This window comes from Gorilla gorilla, chromosome 22 (genome assembly GCF_029281585.2).
Source record: "Gorilla gorilla gorilla isolate KB3781 chromosome 22, NHGRI_mGorGor1-v2.1_pri, whole genome shotgun sequence".
Classification (NCBI taxonomy): Eukaryota; Metazoa; Chordata; class Mammalia; order Primates; family Hominidae; genus Gorilla; species Gorilla gorilla.
The window spans coordinates 47,850,974-47,878,415 of NC_073246.2; the positions used below are offsets into that span (position 1 = coordinate 47,850,974).

Genomic DNA, 27,442 nt, shown 5'->3' on the forward strand with positions numbered 1-27,442 from the left:
AGCCCACCCCCAGGTGATAGCAGGGACAGCCCCTCTCTCCTCTCTCTCTCTGTCTCTCTCTGTCTCTCTCTCTGTCTCTCTCTCTGTCTCTGTCTCTCTCTGTCTCTGTCTCTCTGTCTCTCTTGCTCTCTGTCTCTGTCTCTCTGTCTCTGTCTCTCCATCTCTGTCTCTCTGTCTCTCCTCTCTGTCTCTCTGTCTCTCTCTGTCTCTCTCTCTGTCTCTGTCTTTGTCTCTGTCTCTCCTCTGTCTCTCTGTCCCTCTCTCTGTCTCTGTCTTTGTCTCTCTCTCTGTCTCTCCTCTCTCTGTGTCTCTCTCTGTCTCTGTCTGTCTCTCTGCCTCTCTGTGTCTCTCTGTCTCTGTCTCTCTGTCTCTCTCTCTGTCTCTGTCTCTCCTGTCTCTCTGTGTCTCTCTCTGTCTCTCTGTCTCTGTCTTTCTGTCTCTCTCTCACTGTCTCTCTCTCTCTGTCTCTCTCTGTCTCTGTCTCTGTCTCTCTCTGTCTCTGTCTCTCTCTGTCTCTCTGTCTTTGTCCCTCCTCTGTCTCTCTGTGTCTCTCTCTGTGTCTTTCTGTCTCTGTCTCTCTGTCTCTCACCGTCTCTCTCTGTCTCTCTGTCTCTGTCTCTCTCACCGTCTCTGTCTCTCTCTGTCTCTCTGTCTCCACACACAGCATACATAACAACTATATCATGAGCAACTTTGTCTTCCCACGGTACAAACTGAAATATCTTTGGCAAATACGTATCCGACTATACTGTGAAGAAATATTTACGTGAAAAAAGAACGCGGAGATCTGATAAAGCAACAGTTCAGCTCACAGCGAGGTCCTCTGTAGGACCTCGGTTGGTGGGAAGAGGCGAGAGAGCCTGCCCGTGCGTCCCACATGGAGACGTCTGGATTGGAAACTACCGAAAAATGTTTCAAGGGACTCTCTCTGGGTGACACGCTGGTTTTCAGACATTTGATTCAGCTGCTGCAGTTTCCTCCTCCCTGACACAGGAACTGAACTGCAGGCCACGGCGAGCCAGCCAGGGAAACCGCCTTCTCCAGCCACAGCCGGCGGGGCCCTGGGCTCGGAGCTGCTGCTGGTTCTGGAGGGAGAGACCCCAGCAAGGAGGTGGTGACTCACTGGGCCGCTCCTCCCCGCCCCGGCCCGCCCCTCCCGCCCTCCCGCCCTCTGCTCTCACTCTGGCTGGGAGCAGAAGGCAGCCTCGGTCTCTGGGCGGCGGCGGCGGCCCTCCCTGCCCTGGCCGCGCTGTGTGGTGACCGCAGGCCCGAGACATGAGGGCGGCCCGTGCTCTGCTGCCCCTGCTGCTGCAGGCCTGCTGGACAGCCGCGCAGGATGAGCCGGAGACCCCGAGGGCCGTGGCCTTCCAGGGTGAGTGGTGGCTCGGGGTGCAGGCTCCAGACTCCCCGCTCTTTGCTGCCGGCCAGGGCCAGATGCGCGGGGTCCCCTCCCACGCGTGGAACTGCAGACTGGGGGCCTGGAGCCCCTGAACCCCACTCCCCGCTCGGGGCGGCTGCAGCGCCCAGCTCTGCCCCACCAGGCCTTGGCCGGGGCCCCTAGAGGGTCAGCACTCAGCATTCTCAGCGGGGCCGGACGGCAGGCAGCTCGGGAGGGGCTCCCTGGCGAGGGGGAGCTGGTGCGGGGCTGTCTCAGCGCCCCGTGAATCCGTTTGCCCCCTCACCTGGCAGTGAGTCCGGACGCACGCCCCCCCCCCCCCCCGCCCCGTTCTAGAATAAGTCGTGCCGCTGCTGGTTCTGAATCCAGCGAGAAACCTTCCCGTGAGGTCTCACTGGTCCCGTCCCGTGCCAGGGACGCCCTGCCCTTCGGGGGAGGTTGTGAAGGTTTCTGACTCCCCTCGAGGCACAGGAGCGGTTTGGGGTCTCACTCCACCCCCTCCCCACTGTCCCCACCTACGGACGTCCTGCTGCCTTTTCCCGGGAGAGCCTCTCCGGGCCCGGGGCTCTGTGCTGCAGGCGCTGGGCTGGCCCGGAGGGCAGGCCCAGCAGAGACTCGGGGAATGGGGCGAGAGCTTGAAGGCCCCTCTCCTCCATCTTCGGCCAGACTGCCCCGTGGACCTGTTCTTTGTGCTGGACACCTCTGAGAGTGTGGCCCTCAGGCTGAAGCCCTACGGGGCCCTCGTGGACAAAGTCAAGTCCTTCACCAAGCGCTTCATCGACAACCTGAGGGACAGGTAGGAGGGATGCCCCGTGACCTTCCTCCTGTGCTTCTGGGACTCTTGGAGGGAGGGGTGGGGGCCCAGGGGAACACGGGTGCGACGGCCTCAGCCTCCCCTCTAAGAAGGGCGAGCATTGCCCTGACCGGGGCCCCTCCCAGCGCCCTCCAGAGTGAGGCCGGGGCCCCTCCCGGCGCCCTCCAGAGTGAGGCCGGGGCCCCTCCCGGCGCCCTCCAGAGTGAGGCCGGGGCCCCTCCCGGCGCCCTCCAGAGTGAGGCCAGGGCCCTTTCCGGCGCCCTCCAGAGTGAGCTGGTCTGAGCCTCTCCCAGCGCCTTCCAGAGTGAGCTGATTTGAGACCCTGCTCGCGGGGGTGGCACCTGTTCAGCAGGGCCGAGGTGACAGTGAGGCTGAGATGTAGGGAAGAGAGGCTCCCGCAGGCTGACCGAGAGGGCTCAGCGCATTGGCCCAGCCACGCAGTCCTGCCTGGTGCACGGGAGCCCCTCACTAACCACCTGGACCCTGGTTCGTTCCGTGGGCAGTGAGAGCTTCTACCTGGGTCCTGGATCCCACGTTCTGAAGGTCCCCGACTCAGGAGCCGGGAGGGGTGTCGCTCTGCAGCCCCAGGGCCCCCAGGCTTGGTTCTGGGCTCGGGACACGGCACCCTCTGCTCCACATTTCTCCATCTGTGCGTGTGGCCGAGGACAGACCGGGGGGGAGAGGGGAGTCGGTCCCATGGGTGCACAGGGCCATTGGGGGGGGCATGTAGAACGGGGCTCCCCCACTGAGACGGGCCCTGGCAGTGGGGACACAGCTTAGCTGGCGTAGCACCCCCCGTCTTCCTTGACCCTGCTGACTGGCCGCTGGGCCGGAGCCTCCCGCCACCAGAAGGGGCACAGTCAGAGGCTGCCGGTAACAGCAGGGTGGACCTTCCAGCCCACACCGTGCCCAGCAGGAGCCATTGGTACCAGAAACCCTGAGCTTAGTGGACATGGCCAGGCCCGTGCGGCAGTGTGTGTGGGGGGGTCTGGCTGTGGATGGCACCGGGGAGGGGCGGCCACGTGGCCCAGCGTCCCCCGAGTCGCCCTTGTTGCCTTTACTCAGTCTCCCCATGACTCAGTTTCCCACCTGTGAAATGGGGCGGAGTCATCCCCACGTCGCTGCCACTGGATTCCTGCAGGCGCCGTGGTCACTCTGCTGAATGGGCGGGAGGGTGGGTGGGGCAGAGGTGGGCCCACCCCAGGCTGGGGCAGAGCAGACCCCTGAGAGCCTCAGGCTCAGGTGCTCAGGGGGCAGCGAGGGGACTGCTCAGATCCCCGGGGTGCCTCCTTCCCCCACTGTCATGCTGCCCCACTGCAGGCCCAAGGACCCCACCCCAGCAGGGCCACACGCTCAGGGCTCCTGGTCTGAGGGCCTGAGGGATCGGGGCGCAGGTCGCTTGCTGGCCACACCCGCCTGCATAGCCTTCCAGAAGGGCCAGCCTCAGGGCCACAGGGCAAGTCCAGCTGTGTGTCAGCCACGGCCAGGGTGGGGCAGCCTGTCCATCTGGGTGACGTCGTGCCCTGGGACGGGTAGCGATGGTGCCAGGGGCCGCCCGCCTCACGCCCACCATGCCTGTTCCTGGCAGGTACTACCGCTGTGACCGAAACCTGGTGTGGAACGCAGGCGCGCTGCACTACAGTGACGAGGTGGAGATCATCCAAGGCCTCACGCGCATGCCTGGCGGCCGCGACGCACTCAAAAGCAGCGTGGACGCGGTCAAGTACTTTGGGAAGGGCACCTACACCGACTGCGCCATCAAGAAGGGGCTGGAGCAGCTCCTCGTGGGGTGAGTGGCCCCCGGCCTCCTGCCCACGCCAGCTCTCACGCGTGGTACCCAGCCTGGGCTGGGGTTGGCCTCGGGTCCCTGTGCGGCTTCAGCTGCAGCCTCCCTGTTCTCTTGGAGGCTGCACGGCCTCCCTGACCCACTTTGTGGGCAGGAAAGAGACAGAGACAGAGAGAGACGGAGACAGACAGAGACAGAGAGAAACAGAAACAGGGAGAAACAGACACAGAGAGAGACAGAGACAAAGAGAGACAGAGGGACCGAGACAGGCAGACAGAGACAGAGAGAGACAGAGACAGAGAGAGACAGAGACAAAGAGAGACAGAGACAGAGGGACAGAGACAGAGAGAGACAGAGACAGAGAGAGACAGAGACAAAGAGAGACAGAGACAGAGGGACCGAGACAGGCAGACAGAGACAGAGAGAAACAGAGACAGACAGAGACAGAGACAGGAGGACAGAGACAGAGACAGGGGAACAGAGACAGGCAGACAGAGACAGAGAGAGACAGACAGAGACAGAGACAGAGGGACAGAGACAGGCAGACAGAGACAGGGGAACAGAGACAGGCAGACAGAGACAGAGAGACAGAAACAGGGACAGAGACAGAAAGAGAGAGAGACAGAGGGAAACAGAGAGACAGAGACAGAAAAAGACAGAGGCAGAGAGAAGCAGAGACAGAGAAACAGAGACAGAGACAGAGAGACACAGAGAAACAGAAACAGAGACATACAGAGACAGAGAGACAGAGGCAGAGAGACAGAGAGAAGCAGAGACAGGGACAGAGACAGAGAGAGACAGAAATAGAGAGATAGAGAGATAGAGACAGAGGGACAGAGACAGGCAGACAGAGACAGAGAGAGACAGAGGGACAGAGAGGGAGACAGAGAGATACAGAGAAGCAGAGAGAGAGAGAGACAAAGAGGCAGAGAGACAGAGAGAAGCACAGACAGAGACAGAGAGACCGGAAACAGAGGCAGAGACACTGAGAGAGACAGAGACGGGTGGTTTTCCCCACAGCATCAACACCAAGCAGGGCTAGGATCACTGAAACAAACTCATCAGACCGGAAGCACGTGCTTTCTCGGGGTTTTTCTGGACTGAGGGGTTTCCTGTCATCCCAGTGTCCAGCTGTGGGGACGCAGGGGCCGCAAGCCCCAGAGTGTCCGGAGGGGAACGTGGTCTCCCCACACCCAGCCCTTCACGAGGCCTCAGGATCGCAGTGGGGGCCCCCGAGGCTGCCCTGTCCAGCCAGGCGGTGCGGGGGGTGCGGGGAGAGCCTCTCCCTGAGGTCGGTCTCGGAGGACCACACGGCCGGTGTGGGCCGGACATTCCCTTTCCAATGGTTGTGCCCACTTCCCTCCAGAGTTGGTGCCAGGCTGGGACCTGGGGGACTTGGAGTCGCAGGAAGTCGTCTGCTGTCTGCAGGGGGTGCTTGGGGGACGTGGCCATGCACGTCAGAGTGAGGCCCCCCGTGGAAGCCGCAGACAGACACGACTCCCCTAAATGAGCTCGCCCTTCTGGCCGAGATGCTCAGCGTCCCCAGCAGGCTGCCCGACTGCCCCGCAATGCTGCCCTCCTTCCTGCTGCTCCCACTTTCCCTTTCGGGGGGTTGGATTTAGGGCATTCAGGGATCGCCCTGTTGTTTGCTCATCACACCGATTTCCTGCAAGAGCCACGGTGACCAAGCGGCCTTGAGTTGAGGCAGCTTGTGGGTAGACGCGGCGGGCATCTTGGAGGGGCACGCTCCCTGCCACCCTCAGCCTCCACTCACTGGTCAGGGGCTTTGCGCCCCAGGGCACCCCAGGAACCGAGCCTCCTTTGGGGTCATGGGTGCCTCTCCTGGGAGGGCGTGGATTTTCCAAAGCAGTTTAGAGAAATGAGAACCACAGGGCGTTATTTCCCATGGTGAGGTTCTTTTTAGTAACCCCCACCGTACAGCCAGGATCAGCAAAGAGAGGCGGCTCCTCCCGGTGAGACAGGGACCAGCACCTCCCGGACGGGCTTGGGTCTCCCTCCAGTTCCCCCACCTAGCCTCGAGGTCTCACGCTGCCCTCTCCTGTCCAGGGGCTCCCACCTGAAGGAGAATAAGTACCTGATTGTGGTGACCGACGGGCACCCCCTGGAGGGCTACAAGGAACCCTGTGGGGGGCTGGAGGATGCTGTGAACGAGGCCAAGCACCTGGGCGTCAAAGTCTTCTCGGTGGCCATCACACCTGACCACCTGGTAGGCACCGGCCCCCCCCGGCAGATGCCCCCAACCACAGGGAGTGGCGGCTGCAAGGCCCCTGGCAGCTGGGACCGTCTTTTGGTCCTTGGGAGGGTGTGGGTTCTCCAGCCGGCCACCCTTGCCCCTGAGAGGCCAGCCCCTCCTGCTGAGGAGCCTGGAGCGCCCCAGCCCAGCCTCCCCTCTGGCCCTGTGGGAAGCGGCCCTGGCCGTCAGGGGTCCCAGCCCTGCTCAGCCCGCCCTGAACACTGCCCCCAGGAGCCGCGTCTGAGCATCATCGCCACGGACCACACGTACCGGCGCAACTTCACGGCGGCTGACTGGGGCCAGAGCCGCGACGCAGAGGAGGCCATCAGCCAGACCATCGACACCATCGTGGACATGATTGTGAGGCCCCTGCCCAGGAGACGGGGAGGCCCGTGGCGGCCGCAGGTGGAAAGTAATTCTGCGTTTCCATTTCTCTTTTCAGAAAAATAACGTGGAGCAAGTGGTAAGAGCCCTCCCCACCACCCCCAGCCGTGAGTCCGCACACGTCCACCCACGCATCCACCTGTGTGTTCACGACACGTGTCCCTGTGCATATCCGCCCATGTGCCCGGGACACATGTCCCCTGCGTGTCTGCCCGTGTGCCCGGGATGTGTGTCCCCCTGCATGTCCACCTGTATGTCTGCCCATGTGCCTGGGACATGTGTCCGCCTGTGCGTCCATCCGTGTGTCCGTCTGCCCATGTGCCTGGGTCGCATGTCACCCTGTGTCCCAGCCGTATGTCCGTGGCTTTCCCACTGACTCGTCTCCATGCTTTCCCCCCACAGTGCTGCTCCTTCGAATGCCAGGTGAGTGTGCCCCCCCACCCCTGACCCCGCGCCCTGCACCCTGGGAACCTGAGTCTGGGGTCCTGGCTGACCGTCCCCTCTGCCTTGCAGCCTGCAAGAGGACCTCCGGGGCTCCGGGGCGACCCCGGCTTTGAGGTGAGTGGTGACTCCTGCTCCTCCCATGTGTTGTGGGGCCTGGGAGTGGGGGTGGCAGGACCAAAGCCTCCTGGGCACCCAAGTCCACCATGAGGATCCAGAGGGGACGGCGGGGTTCCAGATGGAGGGGACGGCAAGGGTCCATCAGGCAGGCTCCGGCTGTGCAGGGTGTGGGCTGCCCTGGCAGTGTTACTAGGGTCCAGGTAGAGGGGACGGCGGGGGTCCAGATGGAGGGGACGGCGGGGTTCCAGATGGAGGGGACGGCAAGGGTCCATCAGGCAGGCTCCGGCTGTGCAGGGTGTGGGCTGCCCTGGCGGTGTTACTAGGGTCCAGGTAGAGGGGACGGCGGGGGTCCAGATGGAGGGGACGGCGGGTTCCAGATGGAGGGGACGGCAAGGGTCCATCAGGCAGGCTCCGGCTGTGCAGGGTGTGGGCTGCCCTGGCGGTGTTACTAGGGTCCAGGTAGAGGGGACGGTGAGGGTCCAGCAGGCAGGCTCTGGCCTGTGCAGGGTATGGACTGTCCCAGGGGTGCTGGGGGCTTCTGAGGGTGTCTCTGTCCGCCCTGCCCTCAGCCGCACTCTGTTCAGAAGGACCTTTCTGGGGATCGGAGGGTGAGAATGTGGGGCCCCTGCTTGTGTGTGGCTCACACAGGATGACCTTAAACGTTAGAATTAGCTGCTGATAATTACAACTTGCCATGAGGCTGCCCATGGACCTCAGATTTCTGGCTTCTCCTAAAAACCATCAAACCCAGCAGCTGTGGGCCCGAGTCCCATGGCCATTTCCTGGGGGTTGAGCCGTGGCCCTGGGGGGCTTCTGTGCTGCATGTCCCTCCCACCTGTGCCTGGGGATCAGCAAAGCAGAGCAGACAGGAACGAAGGCAGGGAGTGGGGGGAGCTGGCGTGCGGGTTGGAGCTCCCAGACCCAGGCTGACCAGATGTGATGGGGAAGGTGCTTTAAAGCCCTGTGATCCCTGAAGGCTGGATGAAGCGTCTTTTTAAAAACCTGTTTTGTGAGCCAGCTTTTTAGAAAGAAACGGGGCTGCCCCAACCTTGACCTGTTTTGTGTTCCAGGGAGAACGAGGCAAGCCGGGGCTCCCAGGAGAGAAGGGAGAAGCCGGAGATCCTGTGAGTGCCTGACTGTGGGGTGGGGGCCCTAAGAAGCTGGAGGCGGGGAACGACTAGGCCTCGGAAACTTCCGGAAGAATGTCTGGGTTCTGAGTGCCAAAGTCACACTGCCTGTTCCTTGTGGGTGGGAGCAGACCTGGAGGGGCCACAGCCCAGCCATCCTTCCACACATCCCCCCAGGCAGCCCCTAAGCCCCCCTGCCAGGGAGGGGCTGGGTGGGGAGGTGGCCCAGGGTGCTCAGGCCAGCACCGTCCGGGGCCCCTGCCGTGGCTCCTTGGCCCAAATCCTATCCATAGACTTCCCTCCCCCAGCTCCACCTTGGAGGCCCTCGGCACCATGGGCCCCGTGCAGCAGGGCCGCTCTCTCGGCCTGACCAGGCTGGGCTGGAGGGAGGGGTATGGGGCTGGGTGGGACTGGCCCCTGCCCCTGCTCCTCCAGGGGTGTCTCACCGTCTCCTCCTGTGTTCCAGGGAAGGCCCGGGGACCTCGGACCTGTTGGGTACCAGGGGATGAAGGTACGTGCCCCCCCTTTCCTGGCCCGAGCCCGGTGGTGCCCTCAGCCCTGCACAGCACTGACAAGCCTTCCTCTTCCTCTTCTTCCGCTGGGTGTGTAGGGAGAAAAAGGGAGCCGTGGGGAGAAGGTGAGTGAGGCTCGACCTCAGAGCTGGTCTCTCCAGGCGCAGATGTGCCATCTTGGACGAGGGTGTCCCCGGGGATGAGGACAGTGTCCCCAACGGGAGACCACATGTCCGGCAGACCCGCTCCACCGCCCCTCGCTGTCCCCTCCATCTGGAAGGACAAGGACAGGCACCCAGCAAAGGCGCCTGTGTCACTTTCACCCCACCCCAGAGTGGGGGTCCCCCGGGCGGTTACCCTCTGCGGAGCCGGGGGTCCCCCGGGCGGTTACCCTCTGCAGAGCGGCCCCTCCCCATCACTGTCAGTCCCCATGATTCTCAGCAGTGATGTTGCCCCCTTGGGTTGGGGGCACCCAAGCCCCTGCCTCGTGTGGGCCTAAGCCAGGCTTGCCCTGCCCTCCCCACCCCAAATACCCCCTCACACCCGCTTCCTGTCTCTGCAGGGCTCCAGGGGACCCAAGGGCTACAAGGTGAGCGTGGGCTGCTGGGAGGGGGGAGTTCTGCCCCCACGGCAGCATGTCTGACCTGCATCTGATTCCTGCCTTGGTTTTCCCGCCTCGCAGGGAGAGAAGGGCAAGCGTGGCATCGACGGGGTGGACGGCGTGAAGGTGACCGGGGGGAGATGGGGTGGACGGGGAGGGACAGGGAGGGATGGGGTGAGGTGATCCCGGCAGGAGGGACACGGAGGAGTGGGGTGGATGGTGTGAAGGTGACGCCAGGGGGGTGTCTGCTAGGTGGGGCTTTCCAGGGAGGGAGTGGAGGGCACGGAGGGCACAAAGTCTGACAGGTGATGGGCCTCAGTTTACCCACTTGGCCGTCAGATTTTCTAGTTTTCTTCCTCTTTCCAGGGGGAGATGGGGTACCCAGGCCTGCCAGGCTGCAAGGGCTCGCCCGGGTTTGACGTAAGTCACTTCCTTTCACTGATACTTTAAAACTAGCGCTGTCAGCAGCACCTCGTGTGGACCGTTTTGACTTCTGTCTGGGCGGTCTGGGGCTGCTGCCAGAGGCCGCGGTGGCCTCTGCCGGTGGTGTCATGCTGCCCTCTTCTCTCCAGGGCATTCAAGGACCCCCCGGCCCCAAGGGAGACCCCGGCGCCTTTGGACTGAAAGGAGAAAAGGTGAGTGACTCGCGGCCCCTGGAGGACCAGGGCCTTCACGGTTGGCCAAGCGCTGAATTGGAAACCTCTCCTGGAAGCAAGTCCTGGTCCAAGCATGTCGGCCACCCGTGTGGCCTCAGAGGGGAGGAGCTGGTGGAGGCTGGAGGCAGGCAGAGGAGCGGCGGGGACACTGCCCACCGTGGGGACAGCGGCCGTGGCGCTCCCGCCCGGAGCCTTCCCTGCAGCCCGAGGGCCTTCAGGCCTCCGCCATTCTGTCCCCCACACCTGCCGCTTGCTCGGCACAGATGGGACCCCACCGCGTCACTCCTGGCCTGCGAGCTGCAGCCCAGAATGGCTCTCAGAACTGAGAATGGGCTGGGTGGCACTGAGGGCGGCGAGTGGGTGGGAGGGTGGTGAGCGGGGGTGGGAGGAGGGTGGTGAGCGGGTGGGAGGGCGGGAGCACGAGGCGGGAGAAGGAGCTTTTTCGTCTGACAAAGCTGAGTCGCCGTTGCTGGTGTTTTCTCTGGAGTTTCTTTGTTGAAACTGAAGTGCTGGGGAAGACAAAGGCGAATGCTGACCCCACCCCAAACATTCCCAGACGAGCTCCTAGCACCCAGCAGACGGTTTCCAAATCTCATCTTCAAGTTCCCAGATTACCCTCCAGGCCCTAGATTTGAGTTTGCCAATTTGCCAGCCTGGCAAAGCTGTGCCTTCTCTAATGGGAACCAAATCCTGCCCCTTAGACAAGATGGCCCTTGGCTGGGCCTCACAGGGAACAAGGTTGGAACATTCCAGGAGGCTTTTGTGCAGGGTTGTGGATGGCTGAGGGTGCTGGGGGGTCCGGGCTCAGACGGTGTTGGTCAGAGGGAGTGGCCTGAAGTATGGGTGAGAGGCCCTGGATGTGGCCTCTGACGGCTGCACCCCTGGTGCACGCCCCTGCCAGCGTGTGTGACTCCCCCGGTCTTCCCCAGGGCGAGCCTGGAGCTGACGGGGAGGCGGGGAGACCAGGGAGCTCGGGACCACCTGGAGACGAGGTGAGGAGCTGCACAGCCCCCACACATGCCAGGCATGGGCCCAGGGAGGGTCAAGGAGATGGAGCGACCATTCAACCCTTGTTCCCCACAGGGCCAGCCGGGAGAGCCTGGTCCCCCCGGAGAGAAAGGAGAGGCGGGCGACGAGGTGAGTGAGGGCTCCCGACACCTTCCTGGGGAAGTGCATGGCCTCAGCCTCTGATCCTCTTTGCTCGGGGTCTGCTCCACGTCCCTCAGACCAAATGCAGTGTGTCCACCAGACTAACGCCGGCGTCTGTTTCTCTTCATCCCAGGGGAACCCAGGACCTGACGGTGCCCCCGGGGAGCGGGTGAGTGGGGCAGGAGCAGCCTGCACTGTTGGCCTCACCGTGTAGCTGTGGACGTGGCCTCTGCGGCCCAGTCTGGCCCTCCCAGCACTGAGAGCCATGGCCTCCTGCCCAGGACAAATGGGTTTCTTCACCCACACGTCCAGGACGCCTCTTCCCACAGTCTCAGAGCGGGTGGGACCTGGGGAACCAGGACATTCCGGCCTCTGCAACCGTGGGGCATGCGGTGGAGGGGTGGCCCCTCCCAGGGGTCCTGCTGGGGGAGTCGGTCCAGGCCAGGCCTCAAGCCCCACCCCAGCTAGGTGTGAGTTCCAGCAGCTGAGGCTTCTCCCCTCCATGTCTCTCTGCTCAGGGCGGCCCTGGAGAGAGAGGACCACGGGGGACCCCAGGCACGCGGGGACCAAGAGGAGACCCTGTGAGTCACAGTTCCTGGACCTGGGACCCACCCCAGGAAGGGGCAGGCAGAGGCTGGGGCTGGGTCAGGCCTCCAGAGCCACAGGACACGTCATGAAGCCCCTGTGGCCCCTCGATGTGGCCAGCCCATCCCCACGCCATCAGGGAGGGCAGCCCCTGAAGCCGGCGCCCAGCCACATGCCTGATGCTGGGACCTGTTTTGTGTGAAGGCATTGCCCGTGGACCCGGTGCCCACTTTCCCACCAGGCGGCATCCACGTTTCTGCATCCGAGCTTGGGTTCTTCTTTGGAATAATTTTCCTTAGTTAAAATTCCCAGCGTGAGGACGTTGGGTCAGAACCCCAGACAGGAAGCTAGGCCTGCAGGGCGCCTGCCTGGGAAGTCTTGACATGGAAAACTCGCCCCAGAGCCGAGATACCGGCGGCCTCAGAGGCCACCCGCCACCTTCAGCTCCGTGGGCCGTGGGCCTCGCTAGGCCACCCCACAGCCCAGCCTCAGGGTGCAGAAGCACAGGGCCCTTCTCTGTCCCTGTGACTTGCTGGGAAAGCTGTGCTGGACGTGGGGCGGGGCAGCTGGCAGACTCCGGGCATCTCAGTCCCGTCCGGCTCAGGGAGAGCCAGGGCCTGGCGGGCAGAGTGAGGGGGAGAGAATGCCCTGGTGTGCCCAGCCGAGCCGCCAGGCCTCAGAGGCAGCGCCCCCGGGTGCCCCCTTGTCCGAGAATCAGGACACGCGGCTGTCGTGTGCTGTGACAGACAGGCGGGGCTCCAGCAGGGCCAGAGAGCTGAGCCAGGGCCAGAGTCGCCGCCACCGAGGGATTTGGCTCCCCAGTGGGAGGTGGGGGATTTCTGACCTCCTCCCTGGGAGCTCCCCAGAAGCGCACAGCCCCCGTGGAGGGGTCGGGGGGACGTCAAAGCAGGGATCGTGTGACTTAGTGACTCAGACTGCCTTCTAGGCCCACTCCTCTGAGATCAGGATATGAGACTGACAGCCAGGTAGAGCCCAGAGGAAGGGCCAGCCACACAGCTCCAGCTTCCCAGCGGGCCACAAGTCCGTGGCTACAAACACTTGCCAGGTCCACGGAGCTCGCTGGAGAAGCAGGGGTGCACGCAGGGACGCCTCTGGGGCCCCAGGAGGAGCTGCCGGCCTCCTGAATGAAGATAGCCATAGCCAGCCACGCCGATGGCCACGCACGTGGGCCGAGGAAACGCTTGGCGAGGCCAGGAAGGGGCTGTGCGGGGAGGGAAGGCCGGAACAGCCCAGTGACCACCTGGACAGCACGCTGTGGCTCCCAGCGTGCCCGGGCAGCCGTCCTCCCCAAGGATGGCCCAGCTCCACACTCACGGCTCGTTTCTCCTCAGGGTGAAGCTGGCCCGCAGGGTGATCAGGGAAGAGAAGGCCCCGTTGGTGTCCCTGGAGACCCGGTAGGAAGCGCTGTGGGGTTGGGGGGCGTTGGCCAATTCGGGTTTTGGGGGTAGAAGTGCTCCAGCAGCTCACGCACTGGGGGTCTGTTCATTTCCGTTTGAGGGTGTCTGTGTTTCTGTAGATCTCGGGGGTGTCCCTGCGTGGGAGCCGGCTGCAGGGGGTGAGGCGCGGCCTGGGCCGGGCTGGTGTGGATTGTTGAGAGCAGGCCCAGCGCCCGGGGGCCTGATGCTGAGACGCTCAGCCCAGGTGGAGAAGCGCTGTCTGGGGGCCCATCCGGGGCAAGGGTGCCTCACAGTGAGGAATAGGTGTTGGAGCCCCTGGGAGACACTGGGAGCTTGGTCAGCATTTGTTTTTCTGGGTCAGGAGCCAGGCATGACTGTGGCTGGAGGTCAACTGGGGATTGTGAGGCTATGGAAGTTTCCAGAATCCCAGGGTGTCAGGATGAAAATGCACTTTCATCTCATTCTAAATTCCCTTCTCCGAGCCTCTGGAATCGCTGTGCACGCCGTGCGGCTTTCTGTCTGTTCCCCCATTCTGATGACTGCCATGATGGTAACTCCAGTGTGGTGTTGCCCGCAGGCTGGGCTGGGCCGTTGCATCCTCCCGGAGCTCACCTGCCCCATGGGGACAGGAAGGCCTCCACACGGTCACGCCCGGAGACAGCAAGTCTGTGCTCCCGAGCTTGTCTGCTTCTGTGGACAAATCGACCTTACGGCTCCATGTGCGCAGCTGCCCACACACCGCACACAAGGCCAGACCCTGGGCACGGCAGCTGTCTCAGACATCCAGCCAAGACGGGGCCTCAGACCCAGGGAGATGGGAGAGGCCGTCCCAGTGCAAGTCACATTTGTATTTCTGTGCACGAGGTGAAATCGTGCTTTTGTGGTGCCAACGGGTGTTACACAGCTGTTAAAAATACCTGTGTCATAGATTAGGACCAGGGCAGGGCTTGGCAGGCGGGGTCTGGGCCATTCGTCCACCTGGTCCTGCGTGCCGCTCACGGCAGGGGCAGAAAGGGCTTCCGACACCTTCCTGGGGAAGTGCACGGCCTCAGTCTCTGATCCTCTTTGCTCTTTGAGCTCCCGGGGCTCCAGCCCTGAGGCTGATCTGACCTCCCGTGTGGTCACCCAGGACAGGGCCAGGTGCAGGGCACAGTGCGTGGGAGAGGCCATGCAGCCAGTGGCAGGTTGTGGGGAGGGGACGGCCCAGGGCCACATTCCAGGCTTGGGAGGCTGCTCCAGACCTTGGTAGCTGAAAGTCTTGGTGGAATGAGCTTTCAGAGGCCAGGACTTGCTCAGAGAATTCTGATCACACCCTGCCTGTTTTATATGTTCAGTTTTCAAAGTAATCAATAGCCACTATAAGAAAAAACAAAGCCACTTTCAAAGGGTTGTGGTAAGAGAGGCAGTCCTGTGAGCAGGCCGGCTGCAGGGCCTCCAGGGCCGTGGGGCAGGCTGCACAGGGGCTGGCGGGTCCCGTGCCTGGGGGTCTGGGAATAGTCTCTAGGCTGCTGTCCTGGAGGAGGTTTCCCCCAACGCCTGAGACCAGGGCACCATGTGACCCATGACTCACAGCTGCCTGGCCGAGGCAGGCACTTGTTCACCTGGAGCCTCCCTGGGACCTTTCGGGGCCCGGGGGTGTGGATAGGTGGCTTTGGAGCCACATTTGTCCATCGGGACGCTGGGCTCCCAGCTGGCCTTCCGGGCTTTCCCTGCTCCCGGAACCTCCCTGCTCAGCCCTTGCCAGCCTTACCCCTCCCCTCCACCCTGCCCAGCATGGAGCTCTCCCTGTGTGGATGCCAGAAGCGGTTGGGCCCTCAGGGCTGGTCCCAGGAGGTGCCCCCAGTGAGCTGCCTCTGCAGCTGCTCTGCAGAAACTGCCCAGTCTGGCCTGCTGTCTGTGGCACAGTCTGACTGTGTGTGGTGAGGTCCAGGCCTTCTGCCTCCCACTCACCTGGCCCAGGGCACAGAGACCTCCTTTCCATCCTTCCTCCTGGCCCCCTTTTTGTGTTCCCAAGGCAGGGTCTCAGGGTACCAGACTAACCCCTGTTGAACCCCAAGTTTGGTGGGCTTCTGGACCTCCTTGAGGCCCATGTGCAAAGTCCACAGTCAAGTTTGCAGTCCTGACTGCTGGGGCGTTGACCACGAAGGGTGCAGGAGCTTCACAGCCAGGCCTGGGTGCTTGCACAGTCGGGGTAGGGAGAGCAATACACTAGATGCCTCCCGTCTGCCTGGTGGAGGCCACGGGGTCAGGATGGTGAATGGGCCAAGTCTGGTAGTGGGAAAGTTGTAAACATTTGAACCACCGGACAGGCCTCATCAGGAAGCATCAGCCTAACCACAGGCCAGGGACAGGCGTCCGACCAGGCTCATGGCTGGGGCCAGGTGGGCCAGGTGGGCCAGGTGGGCCGGGCGATGTGCACACGGCTCCCTTCTTGGCTCAGCCGGGCGTGCTGGGAAGTGCTTGGGGTGCCTGGGCTAGACTCGGAAGGGCAGGGACTCGCCGCTGGAGTTGTCCACGGAGCCGGCCCTCAAAGGTGGGGGCTGGGGCCAGCTCTGGAAATAGACCCCCACAGGGGGTCCTCATGAGATGTGGGGGACTCAAGGAAGTCCAGCAGGCAGCCTCAGGTGCAGGTGGGGGCAGGGTGGTGTCCAGGCTCAGCCCACAGATGGTCCTGCAGTTGAGGTGGGCTAAGGGGACCAGGCCAGGCCCAAAGGGGACCATGAGGGAGGGCAGTCTGGAGCCACTCTGATAGGAGAAGGGGCAGGTGGTCTGCGGCCTGGGGACCTGTAGCCTCACCCCTCCGTGGGGACCTGAGGCACCAGCTGGGCGCCCACCGAAGTCATCTGGGAGAGGCTTCACCCCTCCGTGGGGGCCTGAGGCACCAGCCGGGCGCCCACCGAAGGGCTTCAACACTTGTGCCCAGGCCCTTCGTGCAGGCCCTTCGTCAGACCCAAGAGTGGGCCTGGCTCTCCCCCTGCGCTGATGGGACTGGGGCCGGAGCCTGGGGGCCCTGATGCCTCTTGGTCTGAGACCCTCAGCTTAGGGTCAGGGAGGGCTCAGGCTGGATGAGGCCTGCGGTCCAACGTGCCATATCCATCTCTCTACAGGGCGAGGCTGGCCCTATCGGACCTAAAGGCTACCGAGGCGATGAGGGTCCCCCAGGGTCCGAGGTGAGTCCCACTCCCCACCCACACCCGCCCACCCAGGGGGGGCCTGAGGATCCAGAACCCACTGTCTGCCCAGTGCTGGCCCCACGCCCTCTGAGGACTCTATGGCCCTGGGTGTCCTGGCTCCCGATGGGACCTCTCCCGGCCCCAGGAGGGCCCTGCTTCCCTCCAAGGTCACCATGCCGAGCCTGCTCCCCTCATGCCTCCTCTTCCTCCTCAGGGTGCCAGAGGAGCCCCAGGACCTGCCGGACCCCCTGGAGACCCCGGGCTGATGGGTGAAAGGGTGAGTGTCCAACAGCTCAGGCCCTGGGGCGGAGGCCTGGCTGCCAGAGGCCCTGGGAAGCCCCAGCCCCGCACTGTGGAGCTGCCTGGGGTCCCTGACCGGGCCGGGAGTGCCCACAGCATCACTGGCTCCTGGCCACAGTCAGCACCTGAGCCAGAGGCCACCTCGGCAGGGCCCCTCCTGCCCCGAGATCCGGGTCCCAGGGTCCATGGGGACCAGCAGGGTGGCCCCAGGGGAGGGAACTGGCTTCTGGGCTGACGGAGGGGCCCTGCGGGTGCAGTGCTCCCGGGCCTGTGCCGGCCAGTGGGTATCCCAGGCCTGGCCGATTCGCACGGTGACGGCTACTCTGCACCCCCAGGGAGAAGACGGCCCCGCTGGAAACGGCACCGAGGGCTTCCCTGGCTTCCCCGTAAGTGTCCGGAGGCTGAGCCCACAGGAACATGCCCAAGCTGCCTGCGGCGCCCTCTTTAGTGGACTGGACACTCTTGGGTGGGCGGGCTGGCCCCAGGACCGCCGGCTGGCCCAGGAATTCCATGGCCGGGATTCTGTCAGCTCAGGCCCTTCCGCTGTGCGCCCTCACAGCCTCCCCTCTCAAATCAGAACCTGGTATCACTGCCCTGCTTTTCCATGACAGGGGTATCCGGGCAACAGGGGCCCTCCCGGGATAAACGTGAGTACACCCCCTCCTCCATCTGGCTGTGGGCACACACACATTCAGTCACACGGACACGCACGTGTGAACACACATGTGCAAACAGGCTCCCAAGCAAACACACGGGGTACACAGACACCCACGGCTGCCCCACTGTCTGTGGCCACAGCCCCAGTCGGCATCGGCTCCAGCAGGCCCTGCGAGGCTCCCACTGTGGTGTGGCCTGTCGGTCCCCTCACGGCCCTGACTGCCCGGTGACCGATCTCCCCTCGGTGCGCAGGGCAGGCCCAGCCCCAGAGGCCGCCCCACGGCTCTCTAGGCCACTCCGGGACCCAGTTTCTCCAGCCCAGGAAATGTGTGTGGTTGGGGAAGGGAAGAGAAGAGTGCCTCTCTTATCTTTATCTTTTTCCTTTTAAAATTTCCACTTCCTAAAAACAAAATAAAACCCTTGTTAACCAAGTGCTCTCCCATCACTGCAGGGCACGAAGGGCTACCCCGGCCTCAAGGGGGACGAGGGAGAAGCCGGGGACCCCGGAGACGATGTAAGTGTGGATGGGAGGCAGGGCCAGCCCCAAGTCCACCTGAGCCACAGAGGGCTGGGCCCTTGAAGGGCAGTGGACCAGGACCAGCTTGGGGAGGCCTCATGGGCCCCGGCTGCTGGATACTCTGTGGACGGGGCCAGTGTGCAGATGCCCGGGTGGTGCACGGTCCATTGACACAACGCTGTTCCCTTCTAGAACAACGACATTGCACCCCGAGGAGTCAAAGGAGCAAAGGGGTACCGGGGTCCCGAGGGCCCCCAGGTGGGTGGATGTGGCTGGGTGAGGCCACGGTGGGCTGTGCCTGGGACGCTGGATGCTGGGGCTGGGGAACGCTGGAAGAGGCTGGGAGAGTGGGAGGCGGCGGGAGGGAATTTTGGGGAGCACGTCATCTGGGAGGCCCTGGGGGTGGGAGGTGCCGGTCACCAGGGCCAGGTGGTGGCCAGGGCAGCAGAGCCGAGCCCAGGGACACAGCGGGTCCTCAGGGTGGGGCCCACCTGGGATGGCCGCCTGGACCACCAGTGTGCAAAGCCCCAGCTGCCCTCACAGCACCGTCACTGGTGGACGAGGGGCTGGGTAGGGAGGGACCGGGCAGGGGTGGGCTTGATGAGGGGCAGGGCCCTGGGGGTGGGGGCTGTCTCAGCTCAGGAAGCACAGTGGGCTCCTCACCCTCAGAGCTCCTCTACTCCGTTTCTCGGACAGGGTCCCCCAGGACACCAAGGACCGCCTGGGCCGGACGTAAGTGGGGCTCTGTGAACATTGCTGGGGGCGACCACTGCAGCTTCCATCCCTTGGGGTGTGGGTCCTGTCCATGGGTGCTCCTGTAGACGCTGCTCACAGGTGGGGGTGGGTTGTGGAAGAAGAGCTGGTACCAGGCCCTGGGGACCCATGACGGCCATGGGAGGACCCATGAGGATCATAGGGGGACGTGTGAGGATCATAGAGGGGACATGTGAGGATCATGGAGGGCATGTGAGGATCATGGGAAGACGTGAGGATCATGGGGGGACCCATGAGGGTCATGGGGGGGGACGTGAGGATCATGGGGAGGACATGTGAGGATCATGGGGGACATGTGAGGATCATGGGGGGGACGTGAGGATCATGGGAAGACGTGAGGATCATGGGAAGACGTGAGGATCATGGGGAGGACATGTGAGGATCATGGAGGGCATGTGAGGATCATGGGGGGGACGTGAGGATCATGGGGAGGGCATGTGAGGATCATGGGAAGACGTGAGGATCATGGGAAGACGTGAGGATCATGGGGAGGACATGTGAGGATCATGGGGGGGACGTGAGGGTCATGGGGGGGACGTGAGGATCATGGGAAGACGTGAGGATCATGGGGGGGACGTGTGAGGATCATGGGGGACATGTGAGGATCATGGAGGGGGACATGTGAGGAACGGGGGGGACCCGTGAGGATCATGGGGGGAGACGTGAGGATCATGGAGGACATGTGAGGATCATGGGGGGGACGTGAGGGTCATGGGGGGGGACGTGAGGATCATGGGAAGACGTGAGGGTCATGGGGGGGGACGTGAGGATCATGGGGGACATGTGAGGATCATGGAGGACATGTGAGGATCATGGGAAGACGTGAGGGTCATGGGGGGGGACGTGAGGATCATGGGGGACATGTGAGGATCATGGAGGACATGTGAGGATCATGGGAAGACGTGAGGGTCATGGGGGGGGGACGTGAGGATCATGGGGGACATGTGAGGATCATGGGGGACATGTGAGGATCATGGGGGACATGTGAGGATCATGGGGGGGACATGTGAGGATCATGGGGGGACGTGAGGATCATGGAGGACATGTGAGGATCATGGGAAGACGTGAGGGTCATGGGGGGGACGTGAGGATCATGGGGGACATGTGAGGATCATGGACATGTGAGGATCATGGGGGACATGTGAGGATCATGGGGGGGACATGTGAGGATCATGGGGGGACGTGAGGATCATGGAGGACATGTGAGGATCATGGGGGGGGACGTGAGGATCATGGGAAGACGTGAGGATCATGGGGAGGACATGTGAGGATCATGGAGGACATGTGAGGATCATGGGGGGGACGTGAGGGTCATGGGGGGGACGTGAGGATCATGGGAAGACGTGAGGGTCATGGGGGGGGACGTGAGGATCATGGGAAGACGTGAGGATCATGGGGAGGACATGTGAGGATCATGGAGGGCATGTGAGGATCATGGGGGGGACGTGAGGATCATGGGGGACATGTGAGGATCATGGGGGGGACGTGAGGATCATGGGAAGACGTGAGGATCATGGGGGGGACGTGAGGGTCATGGGGGGGGACGTGAGGATCATGGGAAGACGTGAGGATCATGGGGACGTGAGGGTCATGGGGGGGACATGTGAGGATCATGGAGGGCATGTGAGGATCATGGGAAGACGTGAGGGTCATGGGGGGGACGTGAGGATCATGGGGGACATGTGAGGATCATGGACATGTGAGGATCATGGGGGACATGTGAGGATCATGGGGGGGACATGTGAGGATCATGGGGGGACGTGAGGATCATGGAGGACATGTGAGGATCATGGGGGGGGACGTGAGGATCATGGGAAGACGTGAGGATCATGGGGAGGACATGTGAGGATCATGGAGGACATGTGAGGATCATGGGGGGGACGTGAGGGTCATGGGGGGGGATGTGAGGATCATGGGAAGACGTGAGGGTCATGGGGGGGGACGTGAGGATCATGGGAAGACGTGAGGATCATGGGGAGGACATGTGAGGATCATGGAGGGCATGTGAGGATCATGGGGGGGACGTGAGGATCATGGGGGACATGTGAGGATCATGGGGGGGACGTGAGGATCATGGGAAGACGTGAGGATCATGGGGGGGACGTGAGGGTCATGGGGGGGGACGTGAGGATCATGGGAAGACGTGAGGATCATGGGGACGTGAGGGTCATGGGGGGGACATGTGAGGATCATGGAGGACATGTGAGGATCATGGGGGGGACGTGAGGATCATGGGAAGACGTGAGGATCATGGGGGGGACGTGAGGGTCATGGGGGGGGACGTGAGGATCATGGGAAGACGTGAGGATCATGGGAAGACGTGAGGATCATGGGGGGGACGTGAGGGTCATGGGGGGGACGTGAGGATCATGGGAAGACGTGAGGATCATGGGGGGGACGTGAGGGTCATGCGGGGGACGTGAGGATCATGGGAAGACGTGAGGATCATGGGGGGGACGTGTGAGGATCATGGGGGACGTGTGAGGATCATGGAGGGGGACATGTGAGGAACAGGGGGGACCCGTGAGGATCATGGGGGGGGAGGTGAGGATCATGGGGAGGACATGTGAGGATCATGGAGGACATGTGAGGATCATGGGGGGGACGTGAGGGTCATGGGGGGGACGTGAGGATCATGGGAAGACGTGAGGATCATGGGGGGGACGTGTGAGGATCATGGGGGACGTGTGAGGATCATGGAGGGGGACATGTGAGGAACGGGGGGGACCCATGAGGATCATGGGGGGGGACGTGAGGATCATGGGGAGGACATGTGAGGATCATGGAGGACATGTGAGGATCATGGGGGGGACGTGAGGGTCATGGGGGGGACGTGAGGATCATGGGAAGACGTGAGGATCATGGGGGGGACGTGTGAGGATCATGGGGGACATGTGAGGATCATGGAGGGGGACATGTGAGGAACGGGGGGGACCCGTGAGGATCATGGGGGGGGATGTGAGGATCATGGGGAGGACATGTGAGGATCATGGAGGACATGTGAGGATCATGGGGGGGACGTGAGGATCATGGAGGGGGACATGTGAGGAACGGGGGGGACCCGTGAGGATCATGGGGGGGGATGTGAGGATCATGGGGAGGACATGTGAGGATCATGGGGGGCATGTGAGGATCATGGGGGGGGACGTGAGGATCATGGAGGGGGACATGTGAGGAACGGGGGGGACCCGTGAGGATCGTGGGGGGGGACGTGTGAGGATCATGGGGGACGTGTGAGGATCATGGGGGGGACGTGTGAGGATCATGGGGGGGACGTGTGAGGATCATGGGGGGGACGTGTGAGGATCATGGGGGGGACGTGTGAGGATCATGGGGGGGATGTGTGAGGATCATGGGGGGACCCGTGACGATCATGGGGGATGTGTGAGGATCATGGGGGGACCTGTACCCATGAGGACCATGAGGGGACCCGTGACGGCCATGGGGAGACCCATGACTGTGCTGTTTCTATGACCACGTCAGGGGTCCAGCCCAGTAGCAGGGGTGTAGTGGGCAGAACCGGGCACACCTGCAAAGAACCTCCCGCCCAAACCCAGCCCTGTGGGGACCCCGGGGAGGGTGACCTGGAGATCCAGCAGCCCACAGTCCCCGCTGGGAGGGGCTGTCCATGGCCCCAGTACCCTCATCTCTCCCTCCCCAGGAATGCGAGATTTTGGACATCATCATGAAAATGTGCTGTGAGTATCTCTGAGAAGCCGTCCTCGTTAGGGAGAGCAGGACCGCCAGCCTGGCCTGTTCCACTCCTAGAAGGGTCTCTCCACTGTTGGGGGCCTGGGTCTCTGGGTACATCCTTGAGGAGGCTCCTCAGCCAGCCCCTACCGGCCTCCAAAGCCCTCCCAGGCCCCCGGGTCCCCGCACAGGCTGAGAGTCCCCGGTGCGGTGCAGAGCTGCCACGTGGGGAGGGCGGCCGGGGAGGCGGGGAGGCGGGGCAGGAGGCCGGGGAAGTGGGGAGGCTGCCCCAAGAGTAGAAGCCTTTCTGACGTGCGCAGGACGCAGCCCTGACTGGTCTAACTGACTCTTTCTCTCCTCAGCTTGCTGTGGTGAGACCCAGGCTCTAGCTCCTGAGAGAATGGATCCCGGGGGCGGGGGATCGAGGCCTGGGTCCCACGCATGTCACAGGACAGCACGTGGCACTCTGGTCCCCGCCCGCGGCTCCCTGCACCTGCCCGCCTCCTTTGGGGCCTGCTCCAAGCCAGCAGGGTTCCCGGGTGTTGGGCTGGGCCCCGCCCTCTTTCACCCATAACTGAAATAACCAGGAGCAGGCTGGGGGGGTCCCTGCTCCATAATTCTGGCCCACAGGCCCCACCCTAGCCTGGCTGAGCAACGCCGGCCCTGACCAGCCGCCGGACAGAGCGGCCTTTACGGGGCCATGGGAGGGGGTGGGCTCTTCTGGGGCTGAGACGGGGGGACCCCAACGTGTCAAGTGAGGACGTGGCAGCCAAGGAGGGGCCAGGGCGGTGGAGGGGAGGGGCCAGGGCGCTGGAGGGGAGGGGCGTGCTCTGCTGACACCGCCCCCGCCTGCAGAATGCAAGTGCGGCCCCATCGACCTCCTGTTCGTGCTGGACAGCTCGGAGAGCATTGGCCTGCAGAACTTCGAGATTGCCAAGGACTTCGTCGTCAAGGTCATCGACCGGCTGAGCCGGGACGAGCTGGTCAAGGTGAGGCCTCGCCCCGCCCGGCTTTGTCAAGCCCAGGTGCACCCCGACCCTGCCGGCCGCCCCTGCCCGCGCCAGACCTCAGCCTCCCGAGGCCACCGCTGCATCCCTGTGACTTCCCGACTCATGACAAGGATGCCAGGCACGCGCCAGCCCGTCCAGGCCTCCAGCTCCACTTGGCGAGGCTGGCCCATTCTACACAGGCGCCCCAGATGAGGGAGGGTCCCCCCTCTCCTTGAAGGGCAGTAGTCTGGAGTCCTGAGTGCTGGGTGTGGGCTTGTCCCTCATGGACAGAACCCAGGAGGGCTTCATCCACCAAGGAAGATTGCTTTGCAGGGGACCCAGGTCCCGGGGGCTGTGCCACCCTCTGCACCTGGAGCCAATCGCAGGGGACCCAGGTCCTGAGGTCCTGGGGGCCATGCCACCCTCTGGGCACCCGCAGCCAATAGAGTCACCCCTGGGAAGCTTATGCGGACCTGGGGCAGCACTCGCATCCTGACCCCGGTGCCGGTCCCACAGTTCGAGCCAGGGCAGTCGTACGCGGGTGTGGTGCAGTACAGCCACAGCCAGATGCAAGAGCACGTGAGCCTGCGCAGCCCCAGCATCCGGAACGTGCAGGAGCTCAAGGAGTGAGTGCCCCACACGGCCAGGACCCTCCCACCCCTCGCCCCGACCCCTGTTCCCGCGGCAGGTCGGCCCTGACCCCTGATCCCAGGTGGGCTCGGCCCCGCGGCAGGCCTGGCCCCAACCGGCCCTTCCTGCCCTTTGCCATGCAGAGCCATCAAGAGCCTGCAGTGGATGGCGGGCGGCACCTTCACGGGGGAGGCCCTGCAGTACACGCGGGACCAGCTGCTGCCGCCCAGCCCAAACAACCGCATCGCCCTGGTCATCACTGACGGGCGCTCAGACACTCAGAGGGACACCACACCGCTCAACGTGCTCTGCAGCCCCGGCATCCAGGTGGGGTGGCCACCCCCAGGCTGCACCTGCCCCGCCTAGGGCGCCCCGCCAGCCAGGGTGGCCTTGTCCCCAGAAAGACGAGGGCAGAGCAGGCTGCGCCACACCGATACTGTCTGTCCCCACAGGTGGTCTCCGTGGGCATCAAAGACGTGTTTGACTTCGTCCCAGGCTCCGACCAGCTCAATGTCATTTCTTGCCAAGGCCTGGCACCGTCCCAGGGCCGGCCCGGCCTCTCGCTGGTCAAGGAGAACTACGCAGAGCTGCTGGAGGATGCCTTCCTGAAGAATGTCACCGCCCAGATCTGCATAGGTGCGCACAGGGCTGTCCCAGATCTGCGTAGGTGCGCGCGCGGCCGCCCAGGGCCGTCCCAGAGGCCTCCTCCCAGCTCACTGTTACCTCCGGGGGCACGGCCACCCCTGTAGGTGCGCACGAGGCCGCCTGGGGCTGTCCCAGAGGCATCCTCCTCCCAGCTCGCTGTGACCTCCGGGGGCACGGCCACCCCTGTGCTCGGCCGGGAGGTCCTGTGACATCTCCTTGCAGGGTTATAGGTGGAGCAGTGGGCTCACACTGCACGGCTTTTCTCTTTTACAGACAAGAAGTGTCCAGATTACACCTGCCCCAGTGAGTACCTCGGCGGCCGGGACACATGGGGAGGAGGGCACCATGGTTGGGGCTAGGGCTCTGAGAGGAGGGGGCTCTGGGAGGAGGGCCTGGCGGTCACGAGAGTAGGTGCATGGCTCACTCCGGTGGCTGAGCACCACCGTGCCGTGCCCTCTCTGGGGAGCTTAGACGCTCTTTGGCCGGCCCACTGCAGCTGCATCACCAGGGCCTCATGCTAACGGCTGCCCACCCCACCCCACAGTCACGTTCTCCTCCCCGGCTGACATCACCATCCTGCTGGACGGCTCCGCCAGCGTGGGCAGCCACAACTTTGACACCACCAAGCGCTTCGCCAAGCGCCTGGCCGAGCGCTTCCTCACAGCGGGCAGGACGGACCCCGCCCACGACGTGCGGGTGGCAGTGGTGCAGTACAGCGGCACGGGCCAGCAGCGCCCAGAGCGGGCATCGCTGCAGTTCCTGCAGAACTACACAGCCCTGGCCAGTGCCGTCGATGCCATGGACTTTATCAACGACGCCACCGACGTCAACGATGCCCTGGGCTATGTGACCCGCTTCTACCGCGAGGCCTCGTCCGGCGCTGCTAAGAAGAGGCTGCTGCTCTTCTCAGATGGCAACTCACAGGGCGCCACGCCCGCTGCCATCGAGAAGGCCGTGCAGGAAGCCCAGCGGGCAGGCATCGAGATCTTCGTGGTGGTCGTGGGCCGCCAGGTGAATGAGCCCCACATCCGCGTCCTGGTCACCGGCAAGACGGCCGAGTACGACGTGGCCTACGGCGAGCGCCACCTGTTCCGTGTCCCCAGCTACCAGGCCCTGCTCCGTGGTGTCTTCCACCAGACAGTCTCCAGGAAGGTGGCGCTGGGCTAGCCCACCCCGCACGCCGGCACCAAACCCTGTCCTCCCACCCCTCCCCACTCATCACTAAACAGAGTAAAATGTGATGCGAATTTTGCCGACCAACCTGATTCGCTAGATTTTTTTAAGGAAAAGCTTGGAAAGCCAGGACACAACGCTGCTGCCTGCTTTGTGCAGGGCCCTCTGGGGCTCAGCCCTGAGCTGGCCTCACCTGGGTTCCCCACCCCGGGCTCTCCTGCCCTGCCCTCCTGCCCGCCCTCCCTCCTGCCCGCGCAGCTCCTTCCCTAGGCACCTCTGTGCTGCGTCCCACCAGCCTGAGCAAGACGCCCTCTCGGGGCCCGTGCTGCACTAGCCTGCCTCTCCTCTGTCCCCATAGCTGGCTTTTCCCACCAATCCTCACCTAACAGTTACTTTACAATTAAACTCAAAGCAAGCTCTTCTCAGCTTGGGGCAGCCATTGGCCTCTGTCTCGTTTTGGGAAACCAAGCTCAGGAGGCCGTTGTAGACATAAATCTCGGCGACTCAGCCCTGTCTCCTGAGGGTCCTGCTGGTGACCGGCCTGGACCTTGGCCCCACAGCCCTGGAGGCCGCTGCTGACCAGCACTGACCCCGATCTCAGAGAGTACTCGCAGGGGCGCTGGCTGCACTCAAGACCCTCGAGATTAACGGTGCTAACCCCATCTGCTCCTCCCTCCCGCAGAGACTGGGGCCTGGACTGGACATGAGAGCCCCTTGGTGCCACAGAGGGCTGTGTCTTACTAGAAACAACGCAAACCTCTCCTTCCTCAGAATAGTGATGTGTTCAACGTTTTATCAAAGGCCCCCTTTCTATGTTCATGTTAGTTTTGCTCCTTCTGTGTTTTTTTCTGAACCATATCCATGTCGCGACTTTTCCAAATAAAGGTTTTCTCTCCTCTGCCTGTGGTTATCTTCCCCACAAAGTAAAATCCTGCCGTGTGCCCCAAAGGAGCAGTCACAGGAGGTTGGGGGCGTGTGCGTGCATGCTCACTCTCAACCCCCATCACCACCAGTCCCAGGCCAGAACCAGGGCTGCCCTTGGCTACAGCTGTCCATCCATGCCCCTTATCTGCGTCTGCGTCGGTGACATGGAGACCATGCTGCACCTGTGGACAGAGAGGAGCTGAGAAGGCAACACCCTGGGCTTTGGGATCGGGAGCAGATCAGGCCTCAGTGGGCTGGGGCCGGCCACATCCACCGAGGTCAACCACAGAGGCCCGCCCCAGGTTCTAGGCTTGGTACTGAAATACGCCTGGGAGCTCGGAAGGGGAGTTGAGATTCTGCAGGGCCCATAGGAAGAAGTCCTGGGAGGCTCCACCTTTGGGGCAGAGCAAGAAGAGGGCGGAGGGCAGAGGCAGCGAGGGCTCATCCTCAAAAGAAAGAAATTCGTGGCCCCTGAATCCCAGAATCCGGGGTGCACGGCTGTTCCCGGGGGCCACTGGGGGACTAAGAGGATCGGCCGAGGGCTGGGCTGGAGGAGGGCAGCAGGGACGGGCGGCAAGGGTGAGGGTGGGGCTTCCTGAAGGCCTTCACCTGCGGGGACCCCGGCGAGCCCCTCAGGTGCCACAGACAGGGACACGCCTCGCTCGATGCGTCACACCATGTGGCCACCAGAGCTGCGGGAAAATGCTAGGGACCATGCATTTCCGTT

General features: G+C 63.3%; 1 protein-coding gene across 1 annotated transcript; it reads left to right on the forward strand.

Moving 5' to 3' along the window:
- Positions 1-225: 225 nt before the first annotated feature.
- On the forward strand, positions 226-26,689 carry COL6A1 (collagen type VI alpha 1 chain). Its single transcript, XM_055373788.2, has 35 exons — positions 226-1,372; positions 2,063-2,192; positions 3,799-3,999; positions 6,064-6,223; positions 6,482-6,610; positions 6,693-6,713; positions 7,037-7,057; positions 7,148-7,192; positions 8,266-8,319; positions 8,789-8,833; positions 8,933-8,959; positions 9,397-9,423; positions 9,517-9,561; positions 9,802-9,855; positions 10,008-10,070; positions 11,021-11,083; positions 11,175-11,228; positions 11,374-11,409; positions 11,759-11,821; positions 13,178-13,240; positions 16,351-16,413; positions 16,631-16,693; positions 17,052-17,102; positions 17,328-17,363; positions 17,825-17,887; positions 18,083-18,148; positions 18,587-18,622; positions 22,326-22,362; positions 22,717-22,725; positions 23,210-23,343; positions 23,860-23,969; positions 24,117-24,300; positions 24,426-24,609; positions 24,892-24,921; positions 25,163-26,689. The coding sequence occupies exons 1-35, from the start codon at positions 1,276-1,278 to the stop codon at positions 25,783-25,785; spliced, it is 3,087 nt and encodes a 1,028-aa protein (XP_055229763.1). The 5' UTR covers positions 226-1,275; the 3' UTR covers positions 25,786-26,689.
- Positions 26,690-27,442: the final 753 nt, after the last annotated feature.

Excerpts from the sequence above, each read along its gene's own strand:
- COL6A1 (XM_055373788.2), top strand. The coding sequence starts at position 1,276 with ATGAGGGCGGCCCGTGCTCTGCTGCCCCTGCTGCTGCAGGCCTGCTGG. Across the intron at positions 7,193-8,265 it reads GGGGCGACCCCGGCTTTGAG|GGAGAACGAGGCAAGCCGGG; the intron begins GTGAGTGGTGAC and ends TTTGTGTTCCAG. Across the intron at positions 10,071-11,020 it reads TTGGACTGAAAGGAGAAAAG|GGCGAGCCTGGAGCTGACGG; the intron begins GTGAGTGACTCG and ends GGTCTTCCCCAG.